General features: G+C 39.0%; 2 protein-coding genes across 2 annotated transcripts in view; both read left to right on the top strand.

Annotated features, from left to right (window-relative positions):
* mal2 (mal, T cell differentiation protein 2) overlaps nucleotides 1-18,877 on the top strand; it is an 871,414-nt gene that overhangs the window by 387,487 nt on the left and 465,050 nt on the right. The gene's annotated exons all lie outside the window — the stretch shown is intronic.
* Nucleotides 1-18,877, top strand: part of cdkal1 (CDK5 regulatory subunit associated protein 1-like 1) — a 274,625-nt gene that overhangs the window by 250,349 nt on the left and 5,399 nt on the right. Inside the window, exons 13-14 of the mRNA XM_032518043.1 lie at nucleotides 2,622-2,705; nucleotides 7,061-7,225. Of these exons, the coding sequence (XP_032373934.1) occupies nucleotides 2,622-2,705; nucleotides 7,061-7,225 (249 nt within the window). The remainder of the gene's footprint in view (nucleotides 1-2,621; nucleotides 2,706-7,060; nucleotides 7,226-18,877) is intronic.

Below are 18,877 nucleotides of genomic sequence, written 5' to 3'. Positions count from 1 at the left end.
GTCAAACCTACTCGTCTTCAGAAAATGCAAACAATTTGTTCGTTAGAGGACCAACTAACCTTACATTAGAGGAAATAAAAGACCATGAGTCATCAAAGTCTCATATCAAGTGCACTGCCATACAGCTGGCAAAGATGGGACCTCAGGAACAGAGTGTGGCAACAAAGCACATTTCGTTCACATCACTTTTTATTTGCGTGTTAATAAAATACGTATTAATAATACTAAATAATATATTGCAATTCAAAATATGGTTGTGCACTTTCTTTTATAAATTTGAATTCCAGAAAAAGTGGCTGGTAAAATTGGGCATGCACCAGCCACTGTGGCTAGTGGGCAAAACAGTTAATTGCTCCTCACTGGTTGATTAGGCATTATTAAGACAGATCCACACAAATTCACATCATACAGATCTAGCTTTCAATTCCTTCAGATCTCCCTTCTGGTGCACAGTGTCTGACTGAAAACTAAACAAAAAAATGATGCATCCGCCACAAGGGAGAACAATTTTTATATATATATATATATATATATATAGATATATATATATATATATATATATATATATATATATATATATATATATATATAGATAGTCAGTTGTTGATGGCTAATAATCAAGTTCATCAAGTGTTTATAAAAGACATTATTTTTTCCTTAAAAATATATATGTACATAAGGTAAAACTAGTTTTTTATTCATGTGCTTAAGAAATTAAGGACACAGTAGAGAAAAAAGGCCCAAATCAAATGTTGGCCATTCAATAATGATGCTCAAAGGCTTTTTTTGTTGTTGAAAATTGCTCTGTTTGCAGGAAACAGTGATTTATTTGGTCTCTTTTTAAGTCTGTCAGCATGCCTGTGCAGGTGCTGTCTGTGCTGGAACACACATACACACACACACAGTAAAATCAGTAAAGGAGAGATGGATGAGAGGGAGTTATAATGGAAGGAAGAGAAGTATGAACAACAAAGAAAGCGCCCCGAGATAGGAGAAAGGAATGGAAGCAAAAGGATGGGGACGGGAAAGGAGGGAAGAAAAGAGCACACAAGATGGGTGTCTGCAAAAATGGAAACACCCTGAGCAATGTGTCAGATCCAAGACTTCTAAGGCTCTGACATATTGCTAAGGAAATGATCAGTCAGCACAGTTTTTCAGTGCAGGGCTCATCCCTGACAGAGTTAAAATGCAAATACTGCCCATTCAGCCTACAGGACACTATGTTCCTAACATTTGATACTATATGTTGCTAATGTTTAAAACCCAGGTGGTTTGTGCTCTGAATTGCTGGCTGGGATCAGAATTTTCTGTGTTGTTTTGTTTTACATGAGAAGATCATTAGCATGTTTGTATAAGTCAGGATGCCATGGCAAAAGAGATGTGATATGTATCATCTAGGGCAATATTTTAAGATGATTTTATTGTACTAAATCATGACACAGGAGATGAATTGGACCATTCTATCAACAAAGTATTGATTTTGTGCATCCGCGGCAAACTAAAATGAAATGAATGTAGGTCCAACCATGAAGCACAGTGAAATATTTATCAGAATTGAATTGTCAAAAATTTCCTTTTCTTTTGAAGTCAATCCTGAGGTGTTTTTTCATGACTGCAGTACTTTAACCAACCAACCAACCAACCAACCAACCAACCTTGTCTTTCTCCTTATTTGAGTCAACAGCATACTTTTTTACCAATAAAGACATTATGTCCTCAATGCACAAGGTCATCATTGTGTATTTTATTTTCTGACCTCCTGAAAATTTTGTTTTGGGTAAGCATTTGAATTGTGTTCTGTGTAGCTTTGTGTTTTTTTTAATTACTTCTTTTTTTTTAAATAAATTTTCTTTCGTAAGGACGTGAGTTTTATAGTACCCACTATCCTCTCAGCAAGTGCTAAAACTGAAATGACTCGAGAACCTTGAGATTGTAATTAAATGGTGAACTGCACCAACAGAAAACATGAACAAACACGAAAGCTCAAAACTTGGGTTGATTTTGGATCTTGATGAAAAGAAGCATATTGTAAGACCGAGGCATGTTGCTTGTGTTGAATTCAAACTGAAGAAGATACCCAGCCCTTATACATGACATGTGTAACAAAATCTGTAAACTCATGTACAGAAGAAACCCATGAATATCTACTGTACATAAACTAAGACAACCATTATTTGTATTTATTTATACGTGTTTTTATCTATGTCAAATTTCTACCACACTATTCTAGCACAGTCACAGAAGAAGAATATTTATGCACCCCTACCCTTTTGACTTAAAAACACATCATTGGCAAGAAAAAAAACTTCTAAATCTAATCTAAATCAACCAGAAAGAGACAGTAGAGAGGAGACAGAGATGAAGGCTCTTGTTGTCCCATGTTGTTTTGATTTGGTTTGGGTTAACATATGGCTGTGGACACACACACACACACACACACACACACACACACACACACACACACACACACACACACACACACACACAGATGGCCATATCTATTGATGAAAACTCATTTGTTGCATGAAAGGCTGATGTTTCATTAGTCAATAAACTTGTATAAGTTTGATATTTGCTGTCTAAGAAATTGTTTCTCTCCATCTCTCTCCCTGTCTTTGTAGGTAGGGGAGAGGCAACATGTGTTGGTAACAGAGGAGTCCTTTGATGCCCAATACTATGTGTCTCACAACAAGTTCTATGAACAGGTAAGATATTTGTTTAAATATTTTAATAAATGGCTCCCACTCTGACTGTTGCATGTGGCTCTCACCAGCACATTTTTACTTTATGGGTTACAGTATATAGCACATTAACAATCACAATTTCTGACCAAAGCAAGTCAAGATACACAAAATATGTATTCAATATATTTAAACTACCTTAAAAAGAAACTTAGCGTAGTACTGGTAGTAAGTTGCATATCAGCATCGGTTGAAGGACAATTCAACATGCTGCAAGTTTGTTGACACGTTTGTGTTGGATGAATCCTGAAATAGTTTATTTGGCCTGCAGACTCTATCCACCATTAAAAACATACAGTAAAAAAAGCATTCAATTAATCTGTGTTTGATGAAAATATTTCCGTATGTGAAGATAATCCAACCCTCCCTAATTTTCACACTTAAAGTAAATCGGGTCACAAGCTTTGCTTTGCATGTCACAGAGCACTCACAGCAGGTGTCAAAAGCTTATGCTTGTATTGACTAAAGTAGGTTAGCTATAACATAACATTGTCACACACACACAAAAATACACACACTCACACTCACCCTGCGGTGGTCATGAGAGCATTTGGCGGCTGATAGCGGCAATACTTTTTTGCTCTTTTTTTTTTTTTTTTTACTGTACTAACATTAAGGTCAGCCCTAAAGACATGAACATTCCATCCTTCACAGACCCAGCTGTTACCTTATACACGCACACACACACACACACACACACACACACACACACACACACACACACACACATCCGCATGGCTTCAAAGACCCTCACTCAACCTGTGAAAAATTCACTTTAAAACATCTTCAAATAAATCAATTTCCTCCTGCTTTACCATCATCAGAAACATGTTTGAAGTTATGCTTTTTATTAGCAGGGAGGGAAGGGGATGGTAATAATTTTTCCTCCCTTCCACTTTCCTCTCCTCCCCTCCTCTCCTCCTCTTCTGCACCTCCTTCTGGAGGCTATAAACTTAAGTTACAAGTGTCATCCGGTTCATGTGTCTGTGGTAGAGTGCACGCTCCTTCATGCATGTGTGTATTTGTGCATATGCAGGCATGTATGACATGTTGTGTTTGTTGACTGTTCTCAAGAGGAAAACGCATTGACATGTAAGATGTTTTCCCTCTCATCATTTTTTTGCTTTGAGTATTTGGCATGTGCTTCTAAATCACATTATGACTTGAAAAAGAAAGAACATGAAAACACTGTACCAATGTGTTCCTGATTCTGCCCCCCCCCAAGAGATACACCTCCATACGATCCAAAGGACATACAGACCCACCCAGTACAGACATTACAGAGGATTTGTCCTCACTTGTGTGTGTGTGTGTGTGTGTGTGTGTGTGTATGTGTTGGTGTGTGTGTGTGTGTGTGTGTGTGTGTGTGTATTCATATAAATACTTTATATATATTTTATATATATTTTAGTGTTGCCAGTTAAACATGTTATTAACGGCGTTAATGCTAACCCATTTTAACGGCGTCAATTTCTTTTTTGGGATGATTAACGTTCTTTCTGGCCTAGCAAACGTTTTATTCACACGCTGTTGCAACAACTAGTAACGTTAGAAAAACTACACTACACCGGATCTAGCCAAACAGGAAACAAAACAACAGGCCCGCCGCACACACTTAGAGTAGGAACGTTACGTTTTGAGTGGATGGCGACCGTGAGACGCTGAAATGGATGCCAATAAGATTCTGAATGGAAAGTTTACTTTTTAAAAGTTGCCAAAGTGATCTGTGTGTTTTGTCGTGAACTGAGCTATTATTGCAGCACGTCCAGTCTGTAATACCACTTGATGGCCAAGCACACAGCTGATGCGAATTCCCCTCCCCCCCCCGTCTATTAGTATTTATTTTTTTTACCATTTTATTGATGGACTTTGTTACATTGTGTGAGAGATTATTTGCTCCAAGTGAGAATGTTACGTGTGAAATTGAACTCTACAGAAGCCTATATGTCAATGTTGTTTTCAGTAAAAAACATTTGCACAAAGCAAGCCGATCCACTTTTCCACGTTGATAAGAGCATTAAAATGAGAAAAAATAATGGGACAAAAAGAAATGAAGGGACATTTAGAATAGATAAAAATGTGCGATTAATTGCGAGTTAACTATGACATTAATGCGATTAATTGTGATTAAACATTTTAATCATTTGACAGCACTAATATATTATTATGATTATTATTATTATTATTATTGTAACAACTCAAGATTTATTTTTGGTATGGAAATTTGGTCGCAGGGAGGGATTGTGAAGGACGTGCACCGCCACACATTGCATTTCTTTTTATTATTATTATTTAAAACACGCATTAGTTCAGCTGCATTTCCTTTCGATGCTCTCCTCCGTCTCTCTGTCACGCTACACACACACATACACTGCCCCTCTCCTTTGTGCACACAGCGTGTGTCTCCATGAAAACAGTGCTGCCAACTTAGCGACTTTGTCAGTAAATTTTTTTCAGACACCCTTAGCAACTTTTTTTCCACAAAAGCGACTAGCGATAAGTCAGGCAACTTTCTGTAGAAAAGTCTCCAGTATTTGCTTGGCTAAAGATTTCTATTTCTTTCTATCTACCTTGCTTACACAACCACTAAGCTTTGTGCAAGTAATTGGGTAATGATGTCACAAATATGCAAATGAGCGTATAATGTCATCCCCTCAATTCCCTCCACATCCCCACTCCGGGCCACAAATTGTTTTCTAATCTGTGGGAAACACTGAAAGAAGTGACAAGAGTAGTGGGAGCAGAGAAAAGGGACTGAAGGATGTGGAGAGGGGGTGGGTGCATGGGTGGAGGGAAGTGAGGAATAAGGTAGAGAGAGGTGTGAGTGTGAACAAATGGTCTACTTTCACTTTTACACCATCAGATGGATATCTATCCTGACGCGTATAATAGGCACCTAACGTGTGTGTGTGTGTGTGTGTGTGTGTGTGTGTGTGTGTGTGTGCGCGTGTGCGTGCATGCGTGTTTTAGTGGCTGAGTGAGGGAGTTGGAGGGGGGGGCTTTCCAATGAAATCGGACAAGGTCTTTCATCATTTAATCACCCTGTAATGGGCCTCAAATAACCCTCACCTACACACACACTCACTCACCTTCCTCCCCCACAGCCCTGCTGATTTACCTCTCTGCTCTCAGCCCAGTTGTCGGCTACATACACACACACACACACACACACACACACACACACACACACACACACACACACACACACACACACACACCCTCTCAGTGGTCAGAGTGTCGAGCAGCAGGTGTGTTGATTAGGCAGGTGTGGCGCTGGCTCTGTGTCTGTCTGGCCTGTTCACTATCTCATATTCCACTGGCTGGATAAAGACTGACAGATTAACACTGAGCCAGGCTTACTCCTGCCATCACAGCAGTAACACTCCCTCCACCAGTTCACATGCTATTCTCTGCCCAGTCAGTAGCTTAGCCCTGCAGAGTCGTGTAATGGTTAGACAGACCACCAGATGATCTGAGTCAGCATGAAACCACCCTGACAGTTTTCCATAAATGCTCAGACGTGTTCATGTTTGCTTATTCATAAAGGATAACTTTTCAAATAATAAGGTGATTGCGCGTATACAGGGAGCCTATTTCTTTCACCTGGGAAATAAATCATAGGATGTTTTCAAAGAAACCCTTACTTTAGTTGTGATCATACATTACAGTGACTACAGTTTTAATTCTCACTAATATCACAACACCAATTATTCTGTTAGTGTTTACAGAAGAGATTGAATCTGAAACAATAGCTAAGAAGTAACTCAGCATTTGCATATGAAATTTATTTACGTTTCAGTAAGAACAAATTCCATTTCACACTCAGCTGTTATTATAACTCTTTTTTTTCTCTTCCTTCCTGCTGTGGTCAGCAAAGATTTATAGTTGCCATGGTGAAATAATAGGGAAAACCAGCAAATCCCAGTGGTTTATCTCACAGCTGTTGCTGTAGTTTTTTTTACTTTGAGGGCTTCTAAAAGGGAACTGAAAACACTCAGACCCGCAGACAGGGACTAGCTAAATAACAATGTGAGGGAGCAGTGGGAAAAAAAAGTTTTGAGCAGCGGTTCATTGAAAATCTAATCGACAGATGGTAAAACATGCAGAGGGTTGTTATTGGCATGGATGGTTATTTAGGTCCGCCTTTCTATGTGAATGACAGCAAGTTGCTGGAGATATCTCACCTGTGGTCACTAAAGTACAATCACTAAATGACACATTGTTTTTGTTCTTTACCTTATAACTTTCACTCAATGTTAATGTGATCCAATGTGCAAAATGTGTAGTGACAGTTATGATGTGTCGCTCCTGGTTTGCAGGTGCTGGTACCTAAAAGGGCTGAGTTCAAAGGGAAGATGATTGAGGTGGACATCTACGAGGCAGGAAAACACTTCTTGAAAGGCCGGCCGGTGGAAGAGAGTATGCCCTTCACTCCCTCCATTGCCGCACCGCTTCAGAAAGGAGAGGTGTCCGGCCTGATGCAGGTAAACACACACACAAATACATGCACACTGGCATATACTGTAGGTATATCTAAATGTTATTTTTTTCCCAATTCAATGCAACAGCACTGTTAATCAAACTGACATCAAAGCAAATGCTCTCAAACAGAGGCATATGTAAGCAGAGTCATCACTTCATGGCTGTAGAACGAAAGTAATAAGTAACACTTACTGTACTTACGCAGAGAACACCCTAAAATAGAGTTTACTAGGTGGTTGAGTTTAAAAAAAAGGTATAGCACAGCATATGGACCAGAATAAAAAGAAACAGAAACCTGAAAATAAACGTGAGGTCAAAAATAAATAAAACTACGGGTAAATAATGACATTAAAGTAACTAAATGGAATGGCGACTAAAAAGGAAAGGCATCCTGAGTAATTCAAGTACACTGGTTATAAACACTGCAAACAATATATCACACATTTTATTCAGTGCAAATGAGTATTTATCTCTGTCAGACTATCCAGATATTTGGATGAATGGTCCACAATCCAATACAAAGACGATCATTTTGTAACGATATGATGCACTGTGGAATTCAGTCCATGTAATGCAATTTGATTCAGCTGAAAAATGTTCACTCACCTCAGAATACATTGTTTTACAATAGTGAAAGTATGTATGATTTGAGTAAAAAAATAAACATTACATACATTTTTCTTGAACATAAATTTTTCTTGAATATGTAATGAAGTATTAAATTAAATAATTATAAATAATAAATAATAAAATATGAAGTGACGTGGAAGTGATGATGTGTACTCTCATCTTTTTCTATCCTACATCTGTCAAGCTCTCGCTCCGTGTTATTTCCTTATCAAAACTATAAAAATTTTGTGTTTACAACAGGCCATTCAAATTTTATTCAGTCGGTAAATGGATTGTGTGTGTGTGTGTGTGTGTGTGTGTGTGTGTGTGTGTGTGTGTGTGTGTGTGTGTGTGTGTGTGTGTGTGTCTCTGTCTCTCTGTGTCCACATTCTTGATCCATTCTCTCTTATGCAGTTGTGGAAAAGCACCAGTGTATCAGGCGTGAGTAATTTAAGATAAGCTGTGGCTGGCTAAACTGTCTTTCCTTCCTGTCTTTCCAACACACACGCATGCGTGCACACACACACACACACACACACACGCACACACGCATCATGTTAATGTATCTGTTTCACTGCATGTTATTTTTCACTCTGACTAGCTGTAGCTTATAGCTCAGGACATGGAGCCACAGAGCAGAATATGATACACTTTCTAATTTCACACTCCATCAGCCTTTACTGCCAGACAGAGAAGGAGGGGAAGAAAAGAACAGACAGAGACAGGAGAGAGAAAAAGAGATAGGTTGACACTGATGAAAGAGAAAGCAAGCAGAAAGAGAGAGAAATGGATCGCAGAGAATGAGATAAAAAGAAAGAAAGGGAAAGGTTTCATAGCAAGCCAAGCAACACTCCACTCAGCAATGAAAAGTTCAGCACTGGGGACTAGACCTTGTAAAACCAGTTGCCTCATAAAGTCTGCAGCCCATCCAACACACACGCATGCACTCGTTTCCCCCCACTTACTTTCCCCATCACTCACAATCTTTCAACATTCTTACACAACATGCCCAGGCCTTCATTTTTCTTGGATTGATGTAACAACTCACACACTCTTGCACGTAGATTCTCACACATACACACACACACAACAAACTCTTCATACTATAATGCACACTTTGTTTCTTACACACTGACATACACTTTGTCTGGTCCTTATACATTAAATATCTTAGTCTAGATATTTACCAACACCACTTATTACCACTCCAAAGGTCTAAATGTGTCTCATGAGTTATTTTGAGAGGAAAAGCATGTAAAGGCATCATCATCTCCATGTCAATGTGCTCATGGAAATAATTTATGCAGGGATCTCGAGTTTGACAGAGATGGAGAAGTGTCACTTTTCTGTTTTTGTTTATGAAAATAACTGAATAGGTCACATTAACACTTTGGGTCTATTCTCTGTGTGTACACACCTGTTGCTTTGAGTGATATTTTTATTTTTAGGAGGGGTGTATGAAACTTACTATGGCTATATGGTGTGCTGGCTGGGTTGAGACTACCACAAGATTGTTGTTAGGCGTAGTCAAAAATGCGAGAGCATTAGACTTATAAACGAAGGATGGCACACAGAATGAAAACAAATTAAGGTAAACATACAGATAGAAAGAAGGACAGAGGTAGCACATCAGTGTATGTTGTAATACAATGGTCTAATGTAAAACTGAGGAATGCTTCTCTCTACTGTCCACAGCTTATTGGCAATTAACATATTGTTATAAGTAGGGTTGGGTAATGTTTTTTTTTCTTTTTTCGATACAGGTGCTAAAGCGATACTTTTAAAACTGTGCCTGAACCGACTTTTTAATAAATTTTAAAAAATAGAAGGGTACTTAACAACAGTCAACGACTTAAAGAATGGCTTTTTTATTGCTAAGGCCATATGGTAAAAATGTAAGATTTAATAACGATGTAATAACTATAACTTATAACAATTATGGGAACCAACCAATAACAATAACTTATTTCACCAATAAATTGCTGTTGAACAACAAAAACAACCAACCAGATGGGAAATTTTGCAATAATTTGGAATGCACCACGAGGCTACCTGTTTTAAGTGAACGCACCGTCTGTGTGGTTTAATTCCGACAACGGCAGCTACTGCGCTGCAGAGCAGACTGTTGCGTCCCGGTGTTGGAATCCTCCACAAGGAAATACAGTCATACTTTATGCTGTTTAATGTTAGCTGTTAGCATTTTAACATTTAATCCAGCTGCTTGCTAAAGGTAGGTTAACGTTACCTGCTGTCCTTGACAGCCGTGTCCAGTATGTGTTTACATTATTATTATTAATATAAGTGAACAGGTCTCAATGAAACTATGCATGCATACACATGCATTCAGTACAATCTGGCATTAGCATACCCATGTAATACACAAATATCTGCACAAACACAGTGGTGGCAGGCTTATATATATATTTGAAGACAATCTATTTTCTCTGCGTCTCTGCGTGAGTCCACCACACACTGAGCTGTATGCGTATTTGAGATGAATGAATGATTAGGGAAAGGCAGATAGATGCTCACCCCCATGTCTTGTAGCAGAGTCTGTAATTACAGGCTTTTGGCAGAGAGTGAGAGAAAAACAGAAGAATAAAGAAACAGGAGGAGAGAGATTGCATGATGACTGAGTAGCTAACAGAAGGACGGAGTCTGAGCTTTGTCGTTTCATCTAAGGTGTGGAGGAATGTTCTAAGAGAAAGTGAGAGAGTGGTAGATAAGTGGGTAATTGGATAGGCAGAAGGAAACCACTAAGGTTTCTGATGCCCATTTGTCGAAGTGAGAGATTTAGCATTTCTGAGATGGCTAGAGAGAGATGATTGCACACTAGCCAGCATCCATACTGATGCGAATAGGAAGGAAGCGGTACGGCCAGATGGATAGATGAATTCATGGAGGAGTGGCATGTGAAAGCTTTTGTGGATGGATGTGGAAGAATGGACTTGAAAGTGGACAGATACATTTTGTTGCATGGATGTGAGACATGATGGCTTAGATGCACACAATGGATGCAGCTACATGGATGTATGGGTGTGTGTGTGTATATATAGATAGGTACAGTAATTATGGATGGATGGATGAGTAGTGATCTAATGGCACGGTGCTCTTTGTCCGTGTGCAGCCCAAAGTTTATTCCTATGTTCGGTGTGACCTGTTCATTACGTTCCATGAAACAAGACCAAAGTTTTAGTGAGAAAAATTAGCTTTTATTGACATTTACATCTCTTACTGTCTATCTCTCTGTCTGTTAGCCCTTTATTCACAGGAACAGAACTTTCTGCAGAAAGGGAAGGACAGTAATGAGTCTTTTAGTTGGACACAATAGCAAAGAAAGCACTCAACAGCACGGTCGAGAAGAGAGAAAGTATCTTCCCCAGTCCTCATCCTCAGATAATACTAAATGATAGAAGATGAGGAGGGGGAGGGGAGCGGGCCAAAAAATGAAACCAGATTGAAAGAGAGAGAGCAAGGTAGACGGAGAGATCATGAGACAGAAAGGGAGAGTGAGTGGCACCCGGTAATCAACTCTTTTGTCAGCATACTTCTTCAAGAAGACCAGGAGAATTGGACAGGGACAAAACAGCAAATTCACAGTTGGTATGAAAGACAGAATAGAAAAAGGAAAAGAGCTGGGAGAAAGATTGAAATGGAGGAATACGATTGGTAAACAATGTCCATCTTTGACCACATTTTGACAGAAAAACAGAAAATGGAGGTGAATGAAAGTAATTTCTATTGGAGTATTACATTTATTTTTCCTTTTATTTGGGGCTGGTTTTCTTGGTTTTCCCAGCCTTCCTTTTGTCTTTATTTCTTTTTCATTTGTTTCTTTCTTTCTGTCTTACATTGTATTTTTCTTTCTACTTGTGTCCTGTTTTCATAATATTTCTCACTACCTTTCACTTCTTGCTATTTTTGTGTGTGTGTCTGTGTGTGTGTGTGTGTGTGTGTGTGTTAGAGAATTATAAAAACACATAAGGGTTGGATGTATAAAATTATATCTTTGTTTATATAAGTACAGTGGGTGGGATTGCTGGGATTTTGCATCATAATGCTAACAGTACATGAACACAGACATACACTATAGGTTCATCGGTAAAACACAGCTAATGCACACTGAAACACAGATCCTTGTACACATAGATTTGTGTACAAATATAGGCCGATGCACAGTCCCCCATGGTGTGCATGGCAGACTCCTACTAGCCGCAGGCTATATGAGAAACTGTCTGTCATCATGTAGACAAAACCCACGCACGCCTAACACAAACAAATATACACACACAGGCATAACACTCAGGAAAAAAAGCTGTATTTCACCCCAAACAATTGCATTGCTTCATGTTGACATGCAACTGTTATGGATCGTTGCTTTGATGTTGCGTTATGCACACATCATGTTGTCATCTGGATTGTCAGGAAAAGCTAAAGATTATATATATATATATATATATCTCAAAGCTAGCATCACTTTAATTATGTAAGTGTCAAAAGGTTTTGCTTGGCCTTTGCATGACTTGGTTTACAGAGTAGCAAATAATTAGTTTTGCCTTCAACACAGCAAGCCTAGCTATTTTAAGCATTTCATTTAGCATGTCAAATTGTATTACATGGCCTGCGCTTTGTGTACACTTAAAGAACCAGTGTCACAGTAACAAAGGAATAAATGTTAATCCATCAAAATATCAGTCTATTTTCAGTAGTCTTACCTAACATGTCAAATGGCATTACGCAGCCTCATTCTGTTTTGTTTATTAAAAATGGCCCTTGTGCTTGAGTTTTGCTTTTAAGCCACAGATGGAAGATGGTAAACAAAACAAAGCACTTAAACAAGCACAAAAAAACGTTAGGGGAAAAATATGTTCTTGTTATAGTCAAAATGGACTTTCCCCAGAATGGGCCTTTTATACATGTAAACAAATCCCTGAAAAAGTTCTTCAGCAGATGAGTCACCCATGGCATTTGTATTTTATTTAGCATGTTTTCCATAATCTTAAACTCAATAGAATTGCAGCTGCAGTTTTGTCAAAGTATATCTCAGCAGTTAGTTCTTGTTATTGAAAAAGTATTTGATTGAGAGAGTAGATCATCTTTATTTACAACCTTGCCCTTCAAAACAAAGTTATTCTCTCAGAGTTAATGCCAAAATAATAATTAAAAAGTAACCTTTCAAGTTACCTGTGGTTAGGTGTCTAATTGTTTAATCATTTGAATATCCCCTTGGGTATAAAAGTTATCTTTTAACAGAACAACTGACAGCCGCAGCCCTGCTAATCCCTTGCTAATATCCTAAGTCTGCATTAGGCTGAGGGGGTTAACATCCTATCCCTTCTAGTAAGTAACTATGTAGACATTTGCTGGATTTTTAAAGACTGATAAAATATGTTATGTTACTTTTAAGACATCTTCCTGCACTATAATGAATGAGGCTGAATGAGGCCCACCTCCTAGAGGTTCAATGGAAGTTCTAGTTTAATGTAAGTTTAATGTAGGCTTTGACTTTGCACATTTTTTTGTCTTTAATTGTTAAAATGGCAGGCTACAGGGATGCCTGTCTTTACTCACTTAAATTGGTTACAGTTGGGGTGCCTGGTTAGCTCACCTGGTAGACCTGTACCATGTACAGAGGCTCAGTCCTTGTCAGTTTTGACCTGCGGCCCTTTGCTGCATGTCATCCTCTTCTCTCTCCCACTTCCCTGACTTAATCTCTCCTATAAATAAAGGCAATAAAATAGCCAAAAAATCATCTTTAAAAAATCCCAGTTGTAGTTGGCTGTAGTTAATGAGGTTTGGGTTTTTTCTTATACAGAAGGTAGTCTATATCCACTACTATCCACTTCCAGATTTTACTCTCTTTTTGGCCGGATGTCCGGTACCTTCTGTTTTTTACTGATGGAATTTTAAATTCTGGTCAATTTATGAGGACTGTTGCACAACTAAAACAACTTCCCAAGGCTTTATTGCCGTGACACTGTGGCTCTGCCCACGTGCTTAACGCTGCCCGTGACGATTGTGATTGGTTTAAAGAATTGCCAATAAACCAGAGCACATTTCTCTCCCGTCCCGGAATGCTGTGTGGACTAGCCAGACCTTCTTTCGCTCTACTGTGGAGGAAGGTCTGGCAACGCAAGACTATGCAAAAGGTAATATTTAGTAGGTATTGTTAAGTGAAAGTATGTCTTTCCCAATGCTTTTGGATGCCACTGTCATGGTCTTTTTATGACCCTGCCAGAATGTCCTCCACTATGCAGTGATCAAGGGAAGGCTTTCAGTGTCAATGTTGTGTCAGTGTTTCAGTGTGACAGAATTCTTTTTTTTATCATTGGGATAATTGATTTTGTTCCAAATTGTGTCACATAACTACTTGGCTCGGACACCAGCCCCAGAAACTAGAGCCAGCAGTTGAAGCCACAAAGCAGTTTCTGAATCACTTTCTGATTGTTTTATAGTAGATAGAACTGGTTATATATTGATTTCCATTCCCATGACCTGCTGACACTAGTGGAAGCACTGTTGTGTTTATTGCTTCTGTTGACTCAGCTGTAATTGGTAATTGCTGTTGCGTAGAAAGTCATATTGTCACCTTTATTGAATATCCAGGTCATTATTTAATTTAAAAAAAAATTATCTATTATTTGCTGTGATATATAATAATGTTTGTCTATGTAAGCTTTGTGTGTGTTTGTGTGTGTGTGTGTGTGTGTGTTTGAGTGTGTGTGGGAGTGTGTGTGTGTGTGTGTGTGTGTGTGTGTGTGTGTGTGTCGTCTTGCACTTCTATACAATTATTATGTAGAGTATGCATACAAGTGGTATGAAGAAACAAGTTGTGTCAAAGTGTAACGTAACAACATGTTTAGATCAGGATGCTGTGTAGCTTTGAGTGTGTGTATTGTGACAACGGGTAAACTTGTACACCCATGCCGTACACCACAGGGTCTGAGAGAGTTTTACAGTTGCTCTGATGAAGGAAACTTCAGATCACAGATGAGGAAGAAGACCGGAAGAGAACATGACTGTAGGTCCCCACTGAGCCTCGTTTTGAGTTCCCCAAAAGACTGTTATTAGTATCTGAAAAATATCTTGTAATCACTCTTGCCGTAATGTCTCTCCCGTCCCTCTGTCCAGTTGAAAGTACAGCTGCAGCTTATTGTGATTGTCACTATGGCTTTGGCAAATCACCCGTGACTAAGGAGCCTGTTACAGTATCTGTTTAGGCACACACAATCACACACACAAACCACACACACAAGCCACACACACACACAAACCACTTAAATGGTCTCTGTGTCTAGAGTGACACTGACAGCTGCTGAGGATCATGTGAGAAATGTGACCACTATGTATTGTGCTTCGGGTTCTCGTGATGTTTTGTGTGAGTCACTGTGTGTATCTTTGTGTGAATGTGTCAGTGTGTTAGCTAAAGCTGCACCAGACACCAAAGCAGATTATTCATTTTTTAAAGGTGCACATGTGGAATTAGAGCAATAGTTACTAAGACACACGTTTCAGAGTCCTAGACTTCTAGGGAAAAGTAGATAGCTGGTACCCCTAGCGTAGTGTTGGATGATTTTCGGGAGTATTAGCTTGCTTTGTTCTACCACTGTGAGCAGAGAGATTTTTTTAATTTTTTTAATTAATTTATTTGACAGGGACAATGTACCGATAGGATTATTAGGAACACCATACTAATACTGTGTTTGACCCCCTTTCACCTTCAGAACTGCCTTAATTCTACGTGGCATTGATTCAACAAGGTACTGAAAGCATTCTTTAGAAATGTTGACCCATATTGATAGGATAGCATCTTGCAGTTGATGGAGATTTGTGGGATGTACATCCAGGGCCCGAAGCTCCCGTTCCACCACATCCCAAAGAGGCTCTATTGGGTTGAGACCTGGTGACAGTGGGGGCCATTTTAGTACAGTGAACTCATTGTCACATTCAAGAAACCAATCTGAAATGATTCAAGCTTTGTGACACGGTGCATTATCCTGCTGGAAGTAGCCATCAGAGGATGGGTACGTTGGTGCCATAAGGGATGGACATGGTCAGAAATAATGCTCAGGTAGGCGTGGATTTAAACGATGCACCGATGGCACTAAGGGCCTAAAGTGTGCCAAAGAAAAAAATCCTCCACACCTTACAACACCACCACCACCTGCACAGTGGTAACAAGGCATGATGGATCAGTTCTCATTCTGTTTACGCCAAATTCTGACTTACCATCTGAATGTCACAACAGAAATCGAGACACATCAGACAGGCAACATTTATCAGTCTTCAACTGTCCAATTTTGGTGAGCTCTTGAAATTGTAGCCTCTTTTTCCTATTGTAGTGGAGATGAGTGGTACCGGTGGGTCTTCTGCTGTCGTAGCCCGCCTCAAGGTGGTGGTGTGTGGCTTCACAAATGCTTTGCTGCATCCCTCGGTTGACGAGTGGTTACAGTCAAAGTTGCTCTTCTATCAGCTTAATCAGTCGACCCATTCTCTCTGACTTAGCATCAACAAGGCATCTTTGCCCACAGGACTGCCGCATACATGGATGTTTTTCCCTTTCACACAATCTCTTGTAAACACTAGAAATGGTTGTGCGTGAAAATCCCAGTAACTGAGCACGATTGTGAATACTAGAGGCCCCTCTGGCACCAAAAACCATGCCACGCTCAAAATTGCTTAAATCACCTTCTTTCCCATTCTGACATTCGGTTTGGAGATCAGGAGATTGTCTTGACCAGGACCACACCCCTAATGCATTGAAGCATCTGCCATGGGATTGGCTGATTAGATAATTGCATTAATGAGAAATTGAACAGGTGTTCCTAATAATCCTTGCAACTTGTGCAATATTAATCATTTCTTGGTAGATGGTGCGATCCATTTTGTCTAGCAAAACCTTTTTCACAAATGTTTGCTTAATTGTTGTGCGATTCAGTGTGAAAATGAATGGACACACCTTAAAATATCTCAAATCAATTCAAAATAGCAATTTGACCGCAAAATAGAATGTGACGTCACTACTCACAGGTTTTGATTTGCTTTAAAGCCATTGGATGGACACTTTCACCAGCTTTATTCACATGAGTTTTTTTTTAATCAAACTTCAGATAATTCGATTGACAAGTGGAAGGAAACTTAGCTACTTACTCACAAATGCCAATTCTCTTTCACACAAATACATATGGACAAACTCAGCATGCCAGCTAGCAGGTGGTGAACTATCATTGAAGGCCACATCTCTCATCTTTTCCTGCCCCCTTCCCTCATTTCTTCTGTTTTTCACTCATCCCCTCTCTCCAACTGTGCTGACACGCACCTACTGGCACTTGGATTTCACTTATCCTCCCTACTAGTAATACATTTTAGACAGTACTATTCAGTCTCTCGCATGGCACCCTGTTGTTAAAAGACACCTGCAGAGAGACAGATTAATAGATGGATAGAGAGGAAGGCAGTATACTTGGCCTGTCAGCGCAGAGAAAGATAATGGTTTTGACACTCACCTTTTTCTATTTCATCAGTCTTTTGCTTTTAGTCTGTTTTTTATTTTGTCTCAGTTTTCTATTCATATTGCTCCTTTTCAAGTGAGCAGGAAATCAAAATGTGTACTACTAAGTGAATTTTATCACAGTTTACAGGCAGCCTTCTCCTTCAGTCTTTCAATTGTTATTCCTCACTCTGTCAGTTCATTCATCCTTCAATGAATGAGCCGCTCCAAAACTGAGGAGCACTTTTCAAATATATTATTGCTGATGAGATTGGATCAGTGATTTGAACCCCTGACAGAAGTAGCCATGTTCATTCTGATCACATTCACATACCACCATAGACCCTAACAATAAGCACCCTTCTTGTTTTTCAAACATCAAAACAGAAACCAAACAGCGTATCAGTTTCACCATTAGGGAGTCAACTGATAATCCTACCATTAAGCAAATGTGGATACATCAGCCAGACCTCTGGTACTGATATTTCCCTCCATCTATTGTCTAAAGTAACTACAAGTGACTTATAGATGTGTCATGCAGGCGTTGCCGGTCATGGTATCCATCCTCCATTGTCTGCGGTAACAGAGGAAACCATTCAGCGACAACAGTGAAGAGAAGAGTGGTTGGCAAGGTAGCATTCACACCCCCATTACAAGACAGGGGAGCAGGGGTAATGTAGAAGATAGAGAGGTAGAGGACAGACGCTATGCAGCTGCTCACACACAAAGCCATGTGCATGCAACACGTGTAGACATGCACCGATTTTCAGTTACATACTAATATTTGTTGTTCATAGGTCAAATGTACACTATGCATACAAATGCTCTACAAATCAACTTTCAAGTATTTTTCTGCATTTTTCCTAAATTTCTACTCATGAACCTTTTTAACTATATGGAATGGAAAACTAAGAGATAATGTACACAGCCAGATATAGAATAGAATAGAATAGAATGCCTTTATTGTCATTATACACAAGTACCAGGTACTTGTGCAACGAGATTAAAAGCAATCCCTTTGCAGTGTTGACCAAAAAAAATATAAGAAATAAACAGTATAAAATATCAGTATAAAATATCAAAAATATAAAGTCAAAGATATAAAGGTGTGACTGTCTAGTGTAGTGACAAAAAAATATAAGATATAACAGTATAAAATATAAAAAATAAAAGTCAAAGATATAAAGTGTAGTGACTGTCAAGTATAACATATATAATCAGCTTGAATAAGCATAGGTAGTGTTAACACTCAAATAAATAATTTGCACAGTTATGGAAGATGATTAAGTACTAATGTTAAGTAAATAAATATTGCACAGTAATGGAAAGGTTATGTATTAAATATTGCACTGTATGAAATGAAATTGCACCCGCTCAGTCTCCTATGAGGTATTATATAACAGTAACAGTTTAACAATAATATTGCACAGTCGGACGGAATGAAAAAGACAGTCCGGGGGCCGAGGGGGGTTGTGGAGTGGAGTCAGTGCATATGTGAGTTCAGGGTAGTTATGGCCTTCGGGAAGAAACTGTTCTTGAGTCTGTTGGTCCGTGC

Source organism: Etheostoma spectabile, chromosome 6, assembly GCF_008692095.1.
Source record: "Etheostoma spectabile isolate EspeVRDwgs_2016 chromosome 6, UIUC_Espe_1.0, whole genome shotgun sequence".
Lineage (NCBI taxonomy): Eukaryota > Metazoa > Chordata > Actinopteri > Perciformes > Percidae > Etheostoma > Etheostoma spectabile.
Note: the sequence above shows the minus strand (reverse complement) of the source record. Positions and strands in the feature narration are given on the sequence as shown.